Source organism: Siphateles boraxobius, unplaced genomic scaffold, assembly GCF_051911475.1.
Source record: "Siphateles boraxobius isolate OS27281-9 unplaced genomic scaffold, OSU_SipBor_1 130, whole genome shotgun sequence".
NCBI classification, from domain to species: domain Eukaryota; kingdom Metazoa; phylum Chordata; class Actinopteri; order Cypriniformes; family Leuciscidae; genus Siphateles; species Siphateles boraxobius.
In genome coordinates, this window is record NW_027508734.1 from 16,219,271 (window position 1) to 16,235,828 (window position 16,558).

The 16,558-nt window shown below is 37.4% G+C and overlaps 1 protein-coding gene across 7 annotated transcripts in view; it reads left to right on the forward strand.

Annotated features, from left to right (window-relative positions):
* Window positions 1-16,558, forward strand: part of LOC143737152 (DNA polymerase nu-like) — a 56,887-nt gene that overhangs the window by 18,628 nt on the left and 21,701 nt on the right. For all 7 annotated transcript variants that reach the window (XR_013203627.1, XR_013203626.1, XM_077228145.1 and 4 more), the window contains 3 exons: window positions 830-940; window positions 2,294-2,359; window positions 13,634-13,691. Coding sequence is in view for 5 of the 7 variants with exons in the window: in XM_077228145.1 (XP_077084260.1) it covers window positions 830-940; window positions 2,294-2,359; window positions 13,634-13,691 (235 nt within the window). In the remaining 2 variants the exon portion in view is untranslated. The remainder of the gene's footprint in view (window positions 1-829; window positions 941-2,293; window positions 2,360-13,633; window positions 13,692-16,558) is intronic.

Below are 16,558 nucleotides of genomic sequence, written 5' to 3' on the forward strand. Positions count from 1 at the left end.
TGAAACATTCAATACTGAACTGAACACACTTAAAGACTGTTTCCAACGACTGGAGTCGTAAGTATCAAATTACATTCATAATCGGCCTTACAGTCGTTAAGTGTGTCCCCGGCTTAACGGCAAATTAGCGTGAGAGCGCAATTCCAAAATCCAAAAGCAGCAAAGGGAAAGCGCACAAAGTTATGTGCGTGATCTACTTACGATGCGCAAATTAAAGAGCACAGACGCATTCGGATCATTTCCATAATGACCAACGCAATCTACCAGTTAGTGTCTGGTTTAAGACGTTTTTTTGGGCGGAAACATGAGTAAATTGGTGAGTGGAAACCTTAGTAAATCACCTTGCATGATTCATTTAAATACTCTCCTCCCATAAATGATGCGTCTGAAAGGGAAACTCCTACAGATGTATATGCAATAAGGTCAGCCGCAAAAACAACTCTGTCCATGCCTTTTCAGTGCTAATTTTTCACTGTGTGTCTTTAGTAAATCCTTACAGTAGTTTTTTAACGGCAAAAGAGGGTTTGTGCTGGCACAAGCTATTAGTAAATCTGGCCCTTAGTTTGCAGGTTTTAATGATTAACGCACATATCAAATTCTCAGATTACTTGATACACATTTAAATTTTAGATACGCAGCATAAGACAAATGGCTCATATGCTACAGAAGATTTTTTCTTCTAATGTATTAGATGTTTTTTTTCTCTAGGTCTCCTATTGGAACACAATGTCTGATTCTTTCGCTAAAATTAAAAGAGGAGTCTTATCTTTTTTGTATAATTCAGCATAACTGCCCCTTTTTTAATGTTTTTTTCTGCACTCTATTATAGCTATTACAACTACAGAAGCTGCATCCACTGCCCAAAATCGTACTGGAATACAGACAGATTCACAAAATCAAGACTGCATTTGTGGATGGCATTTTGTCTTGTACAAACAAGGTGAGACATTTCACATGTAGGCTAGAAATCAAACCATATCAGATTTGATTTTAAAACATGCCTTTTTTATTGTGCTGTTGTTTTTCTTATGTCCAACCGACAGTATAAAAGTTTATTATTAAATTTATATGTAATGTTTTTATTTTATTTTAATTTTGTTTTATCCAATGTTTTCCATTTATCTATCTGAATAGATTGTCATTGTTGAAATTTTTTTTTTTATTAGGTGTTCAAGCACTTTAGTGCTGAAAACCTATTGTATTTGCATAGGTGGCGCTACAGCAACCAAAAGTACTAAATTTGGGCCTGAAAAAAAAAATGTTAAGTCCAATTTTGTCCAAAACCTACTTTTGCGAACTAGTCCCTGGTTTTTCGCCCGATCGGAACCAGACCAGTCTAGGACAATTCTCTGGACTCTCTAGATCAATAATTATCGAAAAAAAGTTGAAATTTTGCAATTGGGTGGCTGTAACACGGTCATTTAGAAAAAGGGGTGGGGCAAAATACACTCAAAAGCCTATAAATCATAAATAAAAACTCAGAACTTCACAAAAATTGATGAGCATATGTGTCATAACATGGTGAAGAAGCATGCAAAGTTTCATGGAGATCGGACCATTGGTTGCGCTATAACTGTCAAAAAGGTCTCATTCTTATTAGGTGTTCAAGCACTTTAGTGCTGAAAACCTATTGTATTTGCTATTTGAAAAAAAAAAATTGCCCTAAAACGCATCGTGCAGCCCAAACCGTAAGGCCTAGAGACTTGAAACTCGGCCAGATGGTAGGCCACACTTTTGGGGAGAAACTATCAGAGTATGACCCCGATTGGCCCATAGGTGGCGCTACAGCAACCAAAAGTACTAAATTGCTAATAACTCCTAGACTGTTGGTCCTAGCCACATGCTTTTTACACCACTGGGATCCTTGGCTCAAGACGAACAAGATGTACAAAAAATGATGAGCATATGTGTCATAATATGGTGAAGAAGCATGCAAAGTTTCATGGAGATCGGACCATAGGTGGCGCTATAACTGTTAAAAAGCTTCAAAACCATTTATTTCCTATGGTAAATTGCCTGTATTAGCCGTAAATGGTCTTTTCCATCTACGATCATATAATGTTCATATCATAATGTTCAAAACATCATAAATCATTCTAGAATGTGGTATATCATGGTAAATCATCCTATAACATGGTCGATTCCATCTATGATGTCAGTGGTTAAATGCTTGCTACATAAAACTTAATGTCTTTTGATGCTTGTGTGGTTAAAAATCTTAAATGCCTTAACTGCTTGAACACCGCTAAATGCTGCTTGCAGCTTTAATTTTTTTTATTTCTCTGCTTCTCAGACATTCATTTCTTCCACATGGAATCAGACCAGTACAGTGAGTGGCAGACTGTCTGCCAAACATCCTGTGAGTACTTCTCCTTTTTCCTTTCAACTCTCTATCATTTGCCTGGTTACTATTCAGCTGTCCTCCCTTTATCTCTCCTTCACTTTCCTAGTTTTTTTATGCTCTGTTTTTTTTTTCACACACATCCACACGCCCACTCTTTGCATTTTAAAAAGTCCTGGGCCTGGCCTGGGTAACATTTTGAACAAAATAAGATTTGACTCAGCCCTTTGCTGCCCTATTATATGGTACTATTCTCTCCTCTCTGGCTCTGTTGTGACAGATCTATAGCTCATCTCTAGATCTGTTTCAGGGTCCAGCATACACATATCTGCTTCCTCTAGGCGCATTTTCAATCCATCAATCAAGCCATTCATTCTTTCTTTCTTTAATAATTGAACTTGTCATTATTTTTTACTTCAAGAAATCCCTCACACCATACGCTTGTCACGTATGTTTATAAATGATCTGTGTCTCCTTCACACTGAATTCAGTCGAGTCACCTCTGGAGGTTTATTCATCTGAGTATTGTACTGTAACCTGTGCATTTAATTTCTGTTGATGAGCTAGCATATAAATGGACTGTCATTAGCTGTTAGGATGAATTGAGAAAAATAATCAGCCATAAATTGCAGTCTAGGGAAGATTGAGAGCATCCTAAGAAAGTACCAGTTCATACAGTATGATGCCGATGCAGTATAAACACCACCTCAATAAGAGATTCATTGCACAGCATGGTTGGCTTCATTGATTATAATCTTTATCACAAGTTTTCACAAGAGTGCCGCTTTGTGCACTAGTGTTGTGATTACTATGGCAGTGATATTTGCTTGCTTTTTTGAATATAATATATATTTTTCATTCTGCTAACTTCACATTCCAAAGTTTCTGGTTTGACAACCGTATTTAAATTTGAATCCAATTGACGGGGATAACCATAGCAATTAATGGAATAAAACTATCTGGTACTGTATGTCAAATGATCTCTGCATTAAGTCTTGGTGTGTAAATGCAAAATGATACACCTGAAACTTTTCCTATGTAAAGTGTTACTTTTTCGTTTTATGACTGACTTTTCAAATTAGTAACTCAGTGACGTTTTACATAGAACTATTTTATAGCTAAAAACCTGTAAATTTATAAGATATGATCTGTCCTGAGATTGAATATATTTTTATTTCATGAATAGGATAAGCTAATATTACAAACTGTTTTTTTTTGCATTTAATTTGGATTTATTGTCAGTACTTGGCTCGTAATTCACATGGCTGTGTTCGTCCACCACCCCCGAAGACCACTTTCATACTTTTCATTACTTTTTTCCCTGCTCTTACTCTTTCAAAATCATTCCTAAGCAAGTCTAAGCAAGAAGCTTTCATGCAATCAGGATTTAAGAAGGATTAGAATCACATTTTTTCATTGCTGATTTTTGTGCTATAGTTCATGTCTATGTATTTTCTGAGAGCTTCAAATGTTACATATTAGTAAAGCTTTATATGTTTTTCGATTTTAGATTTCACATAAATGCTGTTCTTTTGAACTTTCTATTCATCAAAGAGTACAAAAAATCAATCATGGCTTCCACAAAAATATTATGCAGCACAACTGTTTTCAACATAGAATAATAATGAATAAGATTTTGGGGGAAAAAATTAGCACCAAGTCAGCAAATTTGATAGACCATGTGACGCTAAAGACTGGAGTAATGACTGGTGAATGACTGCTGCTTTGCCATCACAGGAATAAATTGCATTTTAAAATATATTGAAATAGAATACAGTTATTTTAAATTATAATAATGTTTTACAAAGTTTACTGTTTTTACTGTATGTTTGATCAAAGAAATGCAGCATTGGTGAGCATAATAGACTTTTCAAAACATTAACCCGTACTTTTGAACCGGAACGTGTGGGTGTGTGTGTTATTTTTCGCCATATTTATTATTCACATTTTTTTTCGCCATTGAAACTTGGACTTTTAGGGATAGACAAAGTCGTGTCCAATCAATAGGTTGTGCATTTTTTTGTGGCATGTCTAATACTCAAAACCAGTATTTTCTTTTTTATTCGTTCATTAGAATTTTTTGAGGTATTTTCAATGTTTTGTGTAATATGAATTCTACCCCTACTATTGGTGAAACTTGAATGCTGTGCTATGCCGCAGAGGGGGTGGCTGCCTTGTGCTGATATCTTTCTGTAATACACATTCACACTTTCATTATTGCTTTCTCTTTTCCACTTCCCTTTTGTCTTTGAACACGCACAAAAATCTACCTCGGCACAAATGAAGCTGGCTGGCAGCAAATTTTTTCAATATTAATACAGGTTTGCTAAAGACAAAGCTTTTGCAGGCTTTAGAGTCACAACAAAAATTGAGCTGCCTTTGGAACAGAATCCCGCAAGTGTTCTTGAACAGAAGGCCAAACATTTCTTTTTCATCTGGAGATGAGCACAGACTCCTTGGACAATCACACCAAACAACAATAGAACGAGGACAGACGTCTTTCTCTTAGAATTTCTTCGTCTTCCTGCTATGTTTTTTACTGTTTATATCAGTTTTTTATATAGATTGACTATACTACTACACTACTCATTTAAACACTCTCTCAAGGTGTTTTCAAAGTGCAATTAAACAAACTCAAGTTCTCTCCATATGTAAAGAGTTTCTGGGTTCCATTGGACGAGTTAGTGTTGTGGTGGCTGTTGCATCTGAGTGATGCATGGCTTTCCTCTTGTCATTTGAAGTTGGCTACATCAAAGCATCACAGGGATGTGTAATAACGCTGTGTGACTCACTGTGTGTGTGTGAGCTGATTAATTAAATTGTCCTCTGACACAGAGAGCAGGCAGGATTACATTTGTGTATGTAACCTCCCACACACACACACACTCCTTGAGAATATTCTTGTACTCGGCACAATACTGTCATCTCTCTTCACTGACTGCATTATGCATCAGGGAGATCTTTCTGAAGGGCTCTGCCAGCATTACAGCAACACTTGGCATCAAGTTTGATGAACGTCCTGTCTGCATAAATTCATGGATAACCAAACCACTGAGTCCATGAGCTTTGGACTTTAAATGATGGAGATAGAAAGTTTGTAATACAGTATCTCTCTGTTAAAAATTCACCCTATCTATTTTCTAAATGCATGTTATTGATCTTATTGTAAACGATTCATCCATGGATGTTTTCTTTTTCTTTCTTTTTTTTTTAACTTGTAATTTTTAATCAAAATATAACTTGATCCGGTGAAAACTTTTCACCTTAAATGTTTACTTTTTTTGATAATCTGTAATACTCTGATGTATGTCACAATACAGAATAAAACAGAGGTCTTCAATACTGCTCCTGGGGACCCAGCAAAGTTCCTGCAAAGTTTATTTCCAACCTACTTCAGCACACCCTGTGTATTTTCAAGTGATACTGAAGAGCTTGAATTAGCTGCTTCAGGTGTGTTTGATAAGGGTTAGAAATACACTATGCTGGACTGTAGGTCCCCAGGAGCAGGGTTGAAGGCCTCTGGAACAAAACAATAAATAAATGTTTCATTAAATGAAAGGATGGACAGATACATGTTGGTGCATCACATGCGTGGAATAGAAAAATTTGTTACAGAATTTTGGCTATATTAACTATAATGACATTGTATGGTGTGTCTAATCTTAATTTTTCCTTTTTATCATTATTATTGTTATTCCAGAGATCCACTGACCTTGTGTTACTATGTTAATACAGTTAGGTCCTATTAATTGTTACTGGACTTTCATTTAGCTAAAGATCAATGATCTTCTAATTAACATTACATATTTAGTACTCAAACATCTCCAACTGGTAAATGATTGGTATTATACATACATACATCTTTTTCCAACCCCAAATAATTAATCTTTTCATTAGTGTATGGTGTAAGACCAAATACCAATTGCATATGGAGCACCTGCTAAGTTGCATAATATTTTTTTGCTGAAAAATCAACCCACTTGATTTTGACAGACTTTGAAGTCCCCTGGATAGTGATTTTCACACATGGAAATTTGCAACCACATCTGTGTCTATATACTGTATTTGATGAGTCACTTTGCAGAGAAAAACATCAGTGGAAGCATCAGAAAAATGGGTCACACACATCACAGGTGTGTTTATGCATGTGTGTGTACTTTTTGCTTGAACACCAATGCATTTGATTCTTTCCACATTTGTTTTCTAGGGGAGCGTGCAAAAGGGATCCTCAACAAAGCCTGACTGACTGCCCTAACAAAGCACTTAGCCTATACTGTTTATTCACTACAAACAAGTGCTCAATCACTGAGCATCGAGCTGAAACAAAAACATCGTACAGCAAACCAGACTCTACAAACCAAAGTAGCCCATTAGGAGTCAATGAGATGCACGTCTATGTTATTATTTTCACAGTGCCTGGTTCTGATGAGCTCTAAAACAACAACCTGCTAAAATGTTAATTGCGTTTCTGCATGGACCTCAGTTTCTGTGTTTTTTAAGCTTTTGCCACACAACACAAACAGTAGCAGATGAATAACAGCAGTGCATTCGGCATGTGCTAATGAGATATAGAGAGCATCAGGGACATCTTACTGTGGTTTCAGTTGTCTCACAGGCTTTAGAAACATCTGTGCCTCAAAGCATCAAAACATTAGTCTTGCTGTGGTTTTTCTAAAGATGGGCCACAGGGAGGAATAGTTATATTTCAGTAATTTGCCAAAGACTGCTGAAAATCACTTTGAAGACTTCAAAATGATGACTCGGATGTGTAAGACTTTGAGGATAATTTAGTCCCTGTCTATGGTGTTTCAAGGCCATTAGCAGGTTATTGAGTTAGTTTCCACTGTAAGCAAGCCATTGCAAAATATTTGAAGTAGTGTATGGTTTGTATATATTGAAAAGTGCATGAGTGTGTGTTCGAGGCCTCTACTGTATCAGAAACAGCAGAAGCAGCATGTTTCGGTGTTGTCATGCCGACAGGGTGCCGTTGTGGGATGGCAATGGATCTCGCCCATCGTCTGGGTGATTGAAGGGTTTGTTGCCACGGAAACTGCGAAGAAACATAGGGAAAGGGTGTACAGTGGGGTTAATTTCACTTGAAATGTGACTGAAATAAAATGGTGTTACTAAAACAAATCCCTAACCTAAAATAATTGATATCCTTCTGACAGGATGTGAGATATAGTGTTTTATACTCTGTGAAGGTCTGGTTGGTGAATTCTGTGCTTACATTGCTCTATTAATTAATAAATCATCCAAACCTCTTTAACCTCTGAATCAATATAGCAGATTCTCCAGCCAGTACTGGCCAGCTATTAACGCCCCACCTCACGCCTCCTACAGCAAATGTGTGCACACGCACAGACTCTCGCTGCATAGCTTTTCTTTCAGCTTCAACCCCCTGTTGTGTCGGTTAATGAGCATCCAACACCCCTGTGTGTAATAATGATCTTCTGTGTGGGCGTTGGTGTGTACTGCGGTAAAGATGAGGTAGATGCAATGATGCAAAGGCTCCAGCAGATAGCAGCAGCCTTGAGCTATAGAACCATTGTACGGCATGCTAGCTGAGAAATATTCTTTGCAACTATTCTATTCTTCAGTAGATATTTTTTAGATACATTTTACGGTGCCAGCGGCTGAAGTAGCTTAGATGTAGAAATTCTATTCTTTCACTTGTGTCATTGTTTCTAACTTTCATCTTTGCTCATTTCTGAACAGTTTTGGGGCCTTGTATTACAGAACTTCTCATGTTATTGCATCGTTGGGATGAATTGCTGACGATTTATTCTTCATTCATTCAAGTCACTTTCGATAAAAGCATCTGTGAAATGTGTCATGCTCATGTTTTTTGATTGGGATGCTGTGAGACTGACAGCCTTTGTCTTGTGCTTTTAGAATAAATACTGTACGATAATGTTCATTTTGGTTAATGCAACAGCAAACATGAAATTAATTTTTAATAAGCAATACTTTTAGAGCATTTATTCTTCTCAGCTTAATAACATTACATTACATTAATCATAACATTTGATTCTATTAATCAAAGATTCCTGAAAAAAATGTATTATGATATCCACAACAATAATAAGCAGCACAACCGTTTTCATCATTGATGATACTAATGTTTCTTGATCATCTCAGCATATCAGAAGGATTTCTAAAGGATCATGTGACTGGTACCTGGAGTAAATATATTAAAATAGACAACAGTTAATTTCAGTTCTATTAATATTTCACAATATTACTGTTTTTACTGTATTTTTGATCAAATAAAGACAGCCCCAACTTTTGGTACAGAATATTTGTAAAATAACCTAAATGCTGTAAAAATTTTAGCTAATGGTACATAATACATGGACTAATGTTAAAATTTGAGAGGTGTTACCGCATTTTAAAACTTATTGCAACATTTTGCAATTAAACTAATCAACTGTCCTGGGGGAAATGACTGTTTTGACTGAACATTGCATCAGGGAAGAGGTGTGAGACTGTTTCTTCCACTCAGCAAACACGTTCACAGGACAGTTACAAATTTTCATGGACACTCAACATACATAAATTCAGGCCTCCCCATCTGATAGTTACACTCAAACACACAGTTTCCTGCTTCCTCAACTACTCTCATAATTAAAGAGACCCTGACTCAACAGCTGGAGGGAACTGAAGGGCAGCGTTTGTGTGAGTGATGCGTATTGATTGTGTGTGTGTGTGTGTCAGCAGTAACAGAAGGAGCTGACCCAAGCTGCATGTTGTTGTTTTTTTTTGTTTTTTTTGCCTTGTCATCTGTCTTTGTAACCAGGGTGATGCCAACAATGTCACCCAACCCCACATTGGAAATGGACATTGGAGTATGTTGCACTGTAATTCAAAGCCAGTGTGATGAGAGAGAGAGAGAGAGAGAGAGAGAGAGAGAATGGAAACCTGAGGATGGATGTAAAATCTGTCTAATCAGGCAGATGCAACAGACAGTGAGTGTACATGTATGTGTTTGCAGTGAGCGATAGACTATAACCACCTCTACTACCGTGAGAGAGCGAGAGTCCTCGTCTTATTGACTCCCTGTATGTGTGTGTTAACACTGGTGCAGCATATGTTGAGGAGGGGAGAGGCCTGCAGGGTGGAGACCAGCCTTCTGTCACCCTGGCAACGCTCCTGCAGTGCCAGCACTCTGTATGAGAGATGAGGGTTTAAATTAAGGGAAGTCCTATGCTGGGGGTGATATTGAAACAGAGAAGAGCAGTGGGTGGGTTTGTTACACCACTGAGGCCGTGCGTATTGCAGTATGCTCGTATCGTGTAGGGTATCGACTCTGAGGGTTGGGCCGATTGCTCCCTGCTGTCAGAACTATTAGTATCGCGCCCCCAGTGATGCTTGTTCATCAAGCTGAGCAGGCAGATCTGACAGATCAACCAACCCTTCGCTCATACTTTTACCAGAGATAGCCCTACTTGAACATACTATATTTTGAACGATTTTCTGCACGTAACCTATTGTATCTTGTATATTTGTTTATTATTTTTTCTCTTTCGCTATTTGATCATGCTTTCAGCTATCAAGAGTGTAGCTGTCAGCTTACTTTTAGCCAATTTTAACCCTTTAAAGCCTGGCATTTAAATCATATTCAGAAAAATCTATTTTTTTAAATGGAAAAGTTTATTGAACATGTTTTTTTGTTAAGTATAATATTCGATCTGATTGATATTTTTAAGGTTTTCTTGGCTCAGATAGTATGATATAGAAGAAGAATACTAGGGCAGAAAAAAACACCTCAGTTTTATTCAGAGGCCCAAACTGAGCAAAAATATCCAATTTGATGTAGTTGCTGATATTAATATGACTTTCACTTGAAAATACGATGAAATTCTGATTGTGATCTTGTATTGTAAACAATGAGATTTGTATAACACTAGCAGACTACTTGAATATAATGCATATAACTTTTTAGTTGTCACTCCATATCTCCCAATAATGTCTTAATATTATGTATTATGATCAAAGCTCTTTAGTTTTTATTTTGGGTTGCAAAACATAATGCAATGCAATATAATGATGATTGAGAGTACAAAATAATGTTCCTTAAAAGCCTTATGAAGCTTAATACTCACATTCTGGGGAAAAACAATCTTGAAATATTACTTACAATATATATTTGCTTCATAAAAACGGTAAAGATTCCACAGCGTAACGACACATGAACCATGAACTGAAATATTTTTTTATTAAATATTCTAAACTCTCAATCAGATGACAGAAGGTATGTACAGTTGTAGCTTTTGTACAGCAAGTTTTGATCATGTTGCTAATTTAGTGGGCTTAGAAATCTGTGCATATGATAAAGTAGGCTTTATAGGGTTAAAAAATTAAAATCCATTCCATGTAATTCCTCAAATTTTTCCCACAAACTATTTCAGATAAAGTGTTCAGATTCCATTTGAGTCCATATTTACAAAGAAGAAACGCATAAATGCACATAAATATTCTGAAGGACATAAAGGACTTCCTTAAAGTTGGCATGAAACAGAAATTGTGATTCAGGTCCTTTTCCTATTGTGACGTATATCCGACTGAAGCGGCTTATCAAACAAGAAAAAATGTAGGATTGGACTTTGTATTTGTCCATCTGGAATTGATTGATTTGTTGTCGCTTGCTAATTGCTCATGTGAGTGACAGGTTACTGGAAGGGAGGGAATGGTCGTCCTGCTCTCGTACTGGTGTGCACATCATTAGAAAAGAGATGAGCGGGGGGATGAGAGATGTAAAGAGGGAGGTGAATGTTTTTGATAAAGTATGAGTATGAGGGCACAAGAATTTTAAGAAAATAATGATTTGCACGGATAAATCTCTCATAATAAACACTACAGTATTCCTTAAATTAAAATTGTCCATTTTAATATTATGGTGACTTTAAGAATTGCTTTAGAGCATTCATAAATTTTGCTGTTTGAAGTGACAACTTAATTTCCACCCCCATACATACACACTCTGTTTACTCTTCATTTAACCCCCATCCCCTACCCTTTTTTGTTCTCTACTTCTTTTTGCCCTGTCTCCCTCTCTCTCTATTGAATAATTGATCGCCTGAGCTATGGATGAGCAGCGGTGTGTGCTTCAGTCTGAATTCTGCTACCATAGAAAAATCACCTGCCATGAGAGTGAAGAATGTGTGTAAGGGAGCAAGAGAACTGAACAGAGAGAGAGAAGGTGGGACGAAAGAATCAGGGTTACAGAGAGTAAATGGTACATGGAAGATTGCTCTCAAGCCTTGACTTTCAAAAATGTGTCTTCAGTGCCAGTGTGTGTATGTATGAGTGTTAATGTGCCCTTTTGTGTGTTTGTGTGAGAAAAGAATGGTAAGCAGAATTTTCTTTGTCCAGATTAAGCCGGATTAGAGTCAGAGTGTAGCACTGAGTCCAGCCTGATCCTTGGATCAATACCACTGCTCTTTCCTCTGCGCTTTCCTCCATCTTTGTCTTGTTTTACTTGTTCTGTTTCTCTTTTTCTCCCAATCTTTGAGTTTATGCATCCAATCAGTGTTTTTCAATGTTCTAGTGTCTATGTTCAGACTATACTGTAGTTATACTGAATTGTCACAAATACATAAGAAATAAAACCTAATAATTGAAAATAACAACAAATAGATTTGTAAAAGGAGATAAAGTTCAGTCTGACACTCAAAACATGGTTTTATTTTATGCAAATGACCGATTGACCATGATTATCCATCTTATTACATGGCATTGGCTACATACCAAATAAATAAATAAATGGACAAAAATATTGAATTGATTGGTTAATTATTAATCTTCATACAAAATAATTTGACTATGTAATGCTACAGTTGTCCAATTAGATTCAGGTATTCCAGAGAGCCATGCAGTAGTGATATTACTAATAATTATAAGAAAGAAAGGAATTATATCTCCCCCTTTCTCTCTCTCTCGTGTGCAGAGACTCTCTATACCTCTCTCTATCTACCTTCTATCTGTATTATTTTACTGTCAATCAATAGAGCTACTCAAATAGAACCAGAGAGCCTCAGCAGCTATTAAAAGCTCTTCCTCTCTCCCAGACTACCAGCATCTATCACACCCAGACAACAGATTTACTGCACACAATAACCTGAGATACTCAACTCATATCATTTCTACACACATGCTATAAACCGCAACACAATGCTGATTTTAGGATGGGATCGAATCACAAATACTGCAGTTCTAATAGAGATGTAGACATGGGGCAGTCAATCATGTGAGGGTAAAAATGCTGATCGAGCACAATGTTCCTGTTCACATTTTACATTCAGAATAAAGACAATCAATGATCAGCACAGATATTTTAAGATGTTTGATGCAGGAAGAATTTTGAATATCTTTCACTAATTCAAATACTTCAAGACACACATGACTGCACGGTTAAACTGAGAGGGAGCCGTTTTGTGTTTGTATGAGAAAGATGGGAGAGTGTTTGTGACTGGCCTTGAAGCTGTATATCTCTTCCCTCTTAGCGTTTGTAGATTTACCGCTGAAATAAAGCACTGGGAGTAGAGGACGGACCTTCACACCAGCACTCTCCTTTCATTCAGACAAAAACAGATGCAAACCTGTTACCTGCAGACTCCCTCACACACATTTGGGCATCCCATCATTTCCCTTTGGCATGTTCTTTCTCTGTGCATCATTGTCTCTGTCTCTCACACACAAACACATGAGTGCTGAGCAGCTCCTTTCCTAGATCCTGAGAGCTTAATTTGTTCTTCAAAAAAGATGAGGAAAAGTAGGACTAATGATGGTTTTACTACCGACTACTCATGCCACCACCCCTCTGCTTTAAGATCATAAGGCCGGGCGTCTGTTTCAGATCCAGAGACAGCAAGACCGTCTGTCAGCCAAACAGTTTAGATCTCATGTTCAAAAAGCTATCATGACTTTACCAGATTAATTCTTTATTCTCTTCATCTCATTAATGTATTTTATCCCTCAGTAGACTGATAATGGGCAAAGCATATTTTATATTCCTTCCCAGGGACAGTTTGAAATTAATTTAAAACCCCAGTAAGAGACGGATCTCATTCATTTACTGATTGGAAAGACACCACTGCATCGTGCCATAGCGGCCCCGTTTGGCATTTTGTAAGCCCTGTGAAGTCTGCATATTTGTTAAAGCCAGGGCTAAATTTAACCTACTCTTTGTGATATGGTATTGGATGTGAGAGGCGCAGTGATGTGCTTTTCAGGGTGACTGAATCAGACGCTTTCAAATGAATAATAACTGGTTCTTTCCTCCTCCTGTAGAATTTTCAAGCTCTTCCGAAGCTTCCACTGCAGATCTCTAAGAAACAGTACATCCAAGGTAAAGTATGTGTGTAATTAGAAACTCACATGCATGTGCACGTTTATATTTTTACAAAAAAAAATAAAAAATTAAATAGATGCTATTCTTTTGGACTTTCTATTCATGAAATAATCCTGATTTTTTTTTATGATGGTTTCCAAAAAAATATTAAGCAGAACAACTGTTTTCAGCATTTGATAACAATAAAAAATGTTTCTTGAGCACCACATTCAATTTTTTTAAATAATATCTGAAGGATGTCAGACACTCTAGGCTGGTGTCAATAGCTGTATATCTGTCATGGGATACTCAAGTCTTGATCTGGAGTAAAATTTGGGCTTCTAAATCTAATTTCAAGTGCGATTCACCACTTTTTTTTTTGGGCGGTGTTGACAGTTGTTACTTAAATAACCCCAATTAGGGTCTACACAAGGCTTTAGTAAGAGAAAGGGCCTTCTGTTGATAGAGTATGAATGCAAAAACAATTTTTAATCTTATGCTCCCATTTCATTTTAATACTGATGATTTTGGCATACAGCTCATGAAAACCCAAAAGGTTTTGGCATGGAGGCAATCAGCCTGTGGCACTGCTGAGGTGTTATGGAGGCCCAGGATGCTTCGATAGCGGCCTTAAGCTCATCCAGAGTGTTGGGTCTTGCGTCTCTCAACTTTCTCTTCACAATATCCCACAGATTCTCTAAGGGGTTCAGGTCAGGAGAGTTGGCAGGCCAATTGAGCACAGTAATACCATGGTCAGTAAACCATTTACCAGTGGTTTTGGCACTGTGAGCAGGTGCCAGGTCGTGCTGAAAGATGAAATCTTCATCTCCATAAAGCTTTTCAGCAGATGGAAGCATGAAGTGCTCCAAAATCTCCTGATAGCTAGCTGCATTGACCCTGCCCTTGATAAAACACAGTGGACCAACACCAGCAGCTGACATGGCACCCCAGACCATCACTGACTGTGGGTACTTGACACTGGACTTCAGGCATTTTGGCATTTCCTTCTCCCCAGTCTCCCTCCCAACTCTGGCACCTTGATTTCCGAATGACATGCAAAATTTGCTTTCATCTGAAAAAAGTACTTTGGACCACTGAGCAACAGTCCAGTGCTGCTTCTCTGTAGCCCAGGTCAGGCGCTTCTGCCGCTGTTTCTGGTTCAAAAATGGCTTGATCTGGGGAATACGGCACCTGTAGCCCATTTCCTGCACACGCCTGTGCACGGTGGCTCTGGATGTTTCTACTCCAGACTCAGTCCACTGCTTCCGCAGGTCCCCCAAGGTCTGGAATCGGTCCTTCTCCACAATCTTCCTCAGGGTCCGGTCACCTCTTCTCGTTGTGCAGCGTTTTTTGCCACACTTTTTCCTTCCCACAGACTTCCCACTGAGGTGCCTTGATACAGCACTCTGGGAACAGCCTGTTTGTTCAGAAATTTCTTTCAGTGTCTTACCCTCTTGCTTGTGGGTGTCAATGATGGCCTTCTGACAGCAGTCCGGTCGGCAGTCTTACCCATGATTGCGGTTTTGAGTAATGAAACAGGCTGGGAGTTTTTAAAAGCCTCAGGAATCTTTTGCAGGAGTTTAGAGTTAATTAGTTGATTCAGATGATTAGGTTAATAGTTCGTTTAGAGACCCTTTTCATGATATGCTAATTTTTTGAGATAGGAATTTTGGGTTTTCATGAGCTGTATGCCAAAATCATCAGTATTAAAACAATAAAAGACCTGAAATATTTCAGTTGGTGTGCAATGAATCTAAAATATATGAAAGTTTAATTTTTATCATTACATTATGGAAAATAATGAACTTTTTCACAATATGATAATTTTTTGAGAAGGACATGTACGCATATACATACATAGTTTTTATGACAGACTCCACTCATGAGACTCCACTCATTTGAACTGTTGCTGTCCAAAATGGTGCCTCAGATCACTAGGAACTAGAACATCTAGGCACAGGAAAAGTTTCTTCCCACAGAATATTTCCCTCTCGAATAGTTCAATGTTTTAAGTATGTAAAAGTGCAATACCCCACTTTTTTGTGCAATTTCTTTGTAAATTAATTTAATCCTATTTATTCATATTATTATTCCCAATATTGTAAATATATATTCATTATCTGTATGCGTTTATTCTGACTAAACCTATCTGCATCTTTATACTTTTTAAAATTTGTTATTCTTAAATGTTATGTCTTGTTATAGTTTTATTTGTGTACTGGAAGCTTCAATACCAAGGTAAATTATCCCTTGTGTGTACAAGCACACTTGGCAATAAAGCTTTGTCTGGTTTCTGATATACAATCCACATAACCCTTCACATGTCATATTTTATCAAACTCCCTTTCTTTTCTCTGTCATGCTCGTTATTGACATTAACATGCTCTTTACATATATTCTGTAAAAGCATATACCTAGAGCTTTATTCACCTTTGTCTTGCTCCTCAGTTCTCCTTTTTAGCACTTTCACCTTCTTCTGCACTGCTTTTCTCTCTTCGTGTCCTTTATATGGACCTCATCTGTGACTGATAAACGGCTGATATTAAATTAAAATTCTTTCATAAAGCTGCAGTCCGTAACTTTTTTGGGTTAACAATTATCCAAAATAAATTGAGCAAGTACATAACCAGCCAGTGTTCAAAACTATCTGCTTGCCTTAGTTCGATTCAAAACAGTAAGCTTGTAATAATATTTTTAATCTAAGTGGTACTGGTGTATTTCTGCGGGAAATTGGAGCATGTCTTTGCTTCATTACGTCACATTTGTACACATAAAGAAGGTGTCTCGGCTAGTAGGCTATATTGCGTGTGAGGATGTTGGAGGTGGAGATTTATAGCCTTTTCTCACAGCACTTGATATAATTTAACTTATCAGTTTGATGTCGG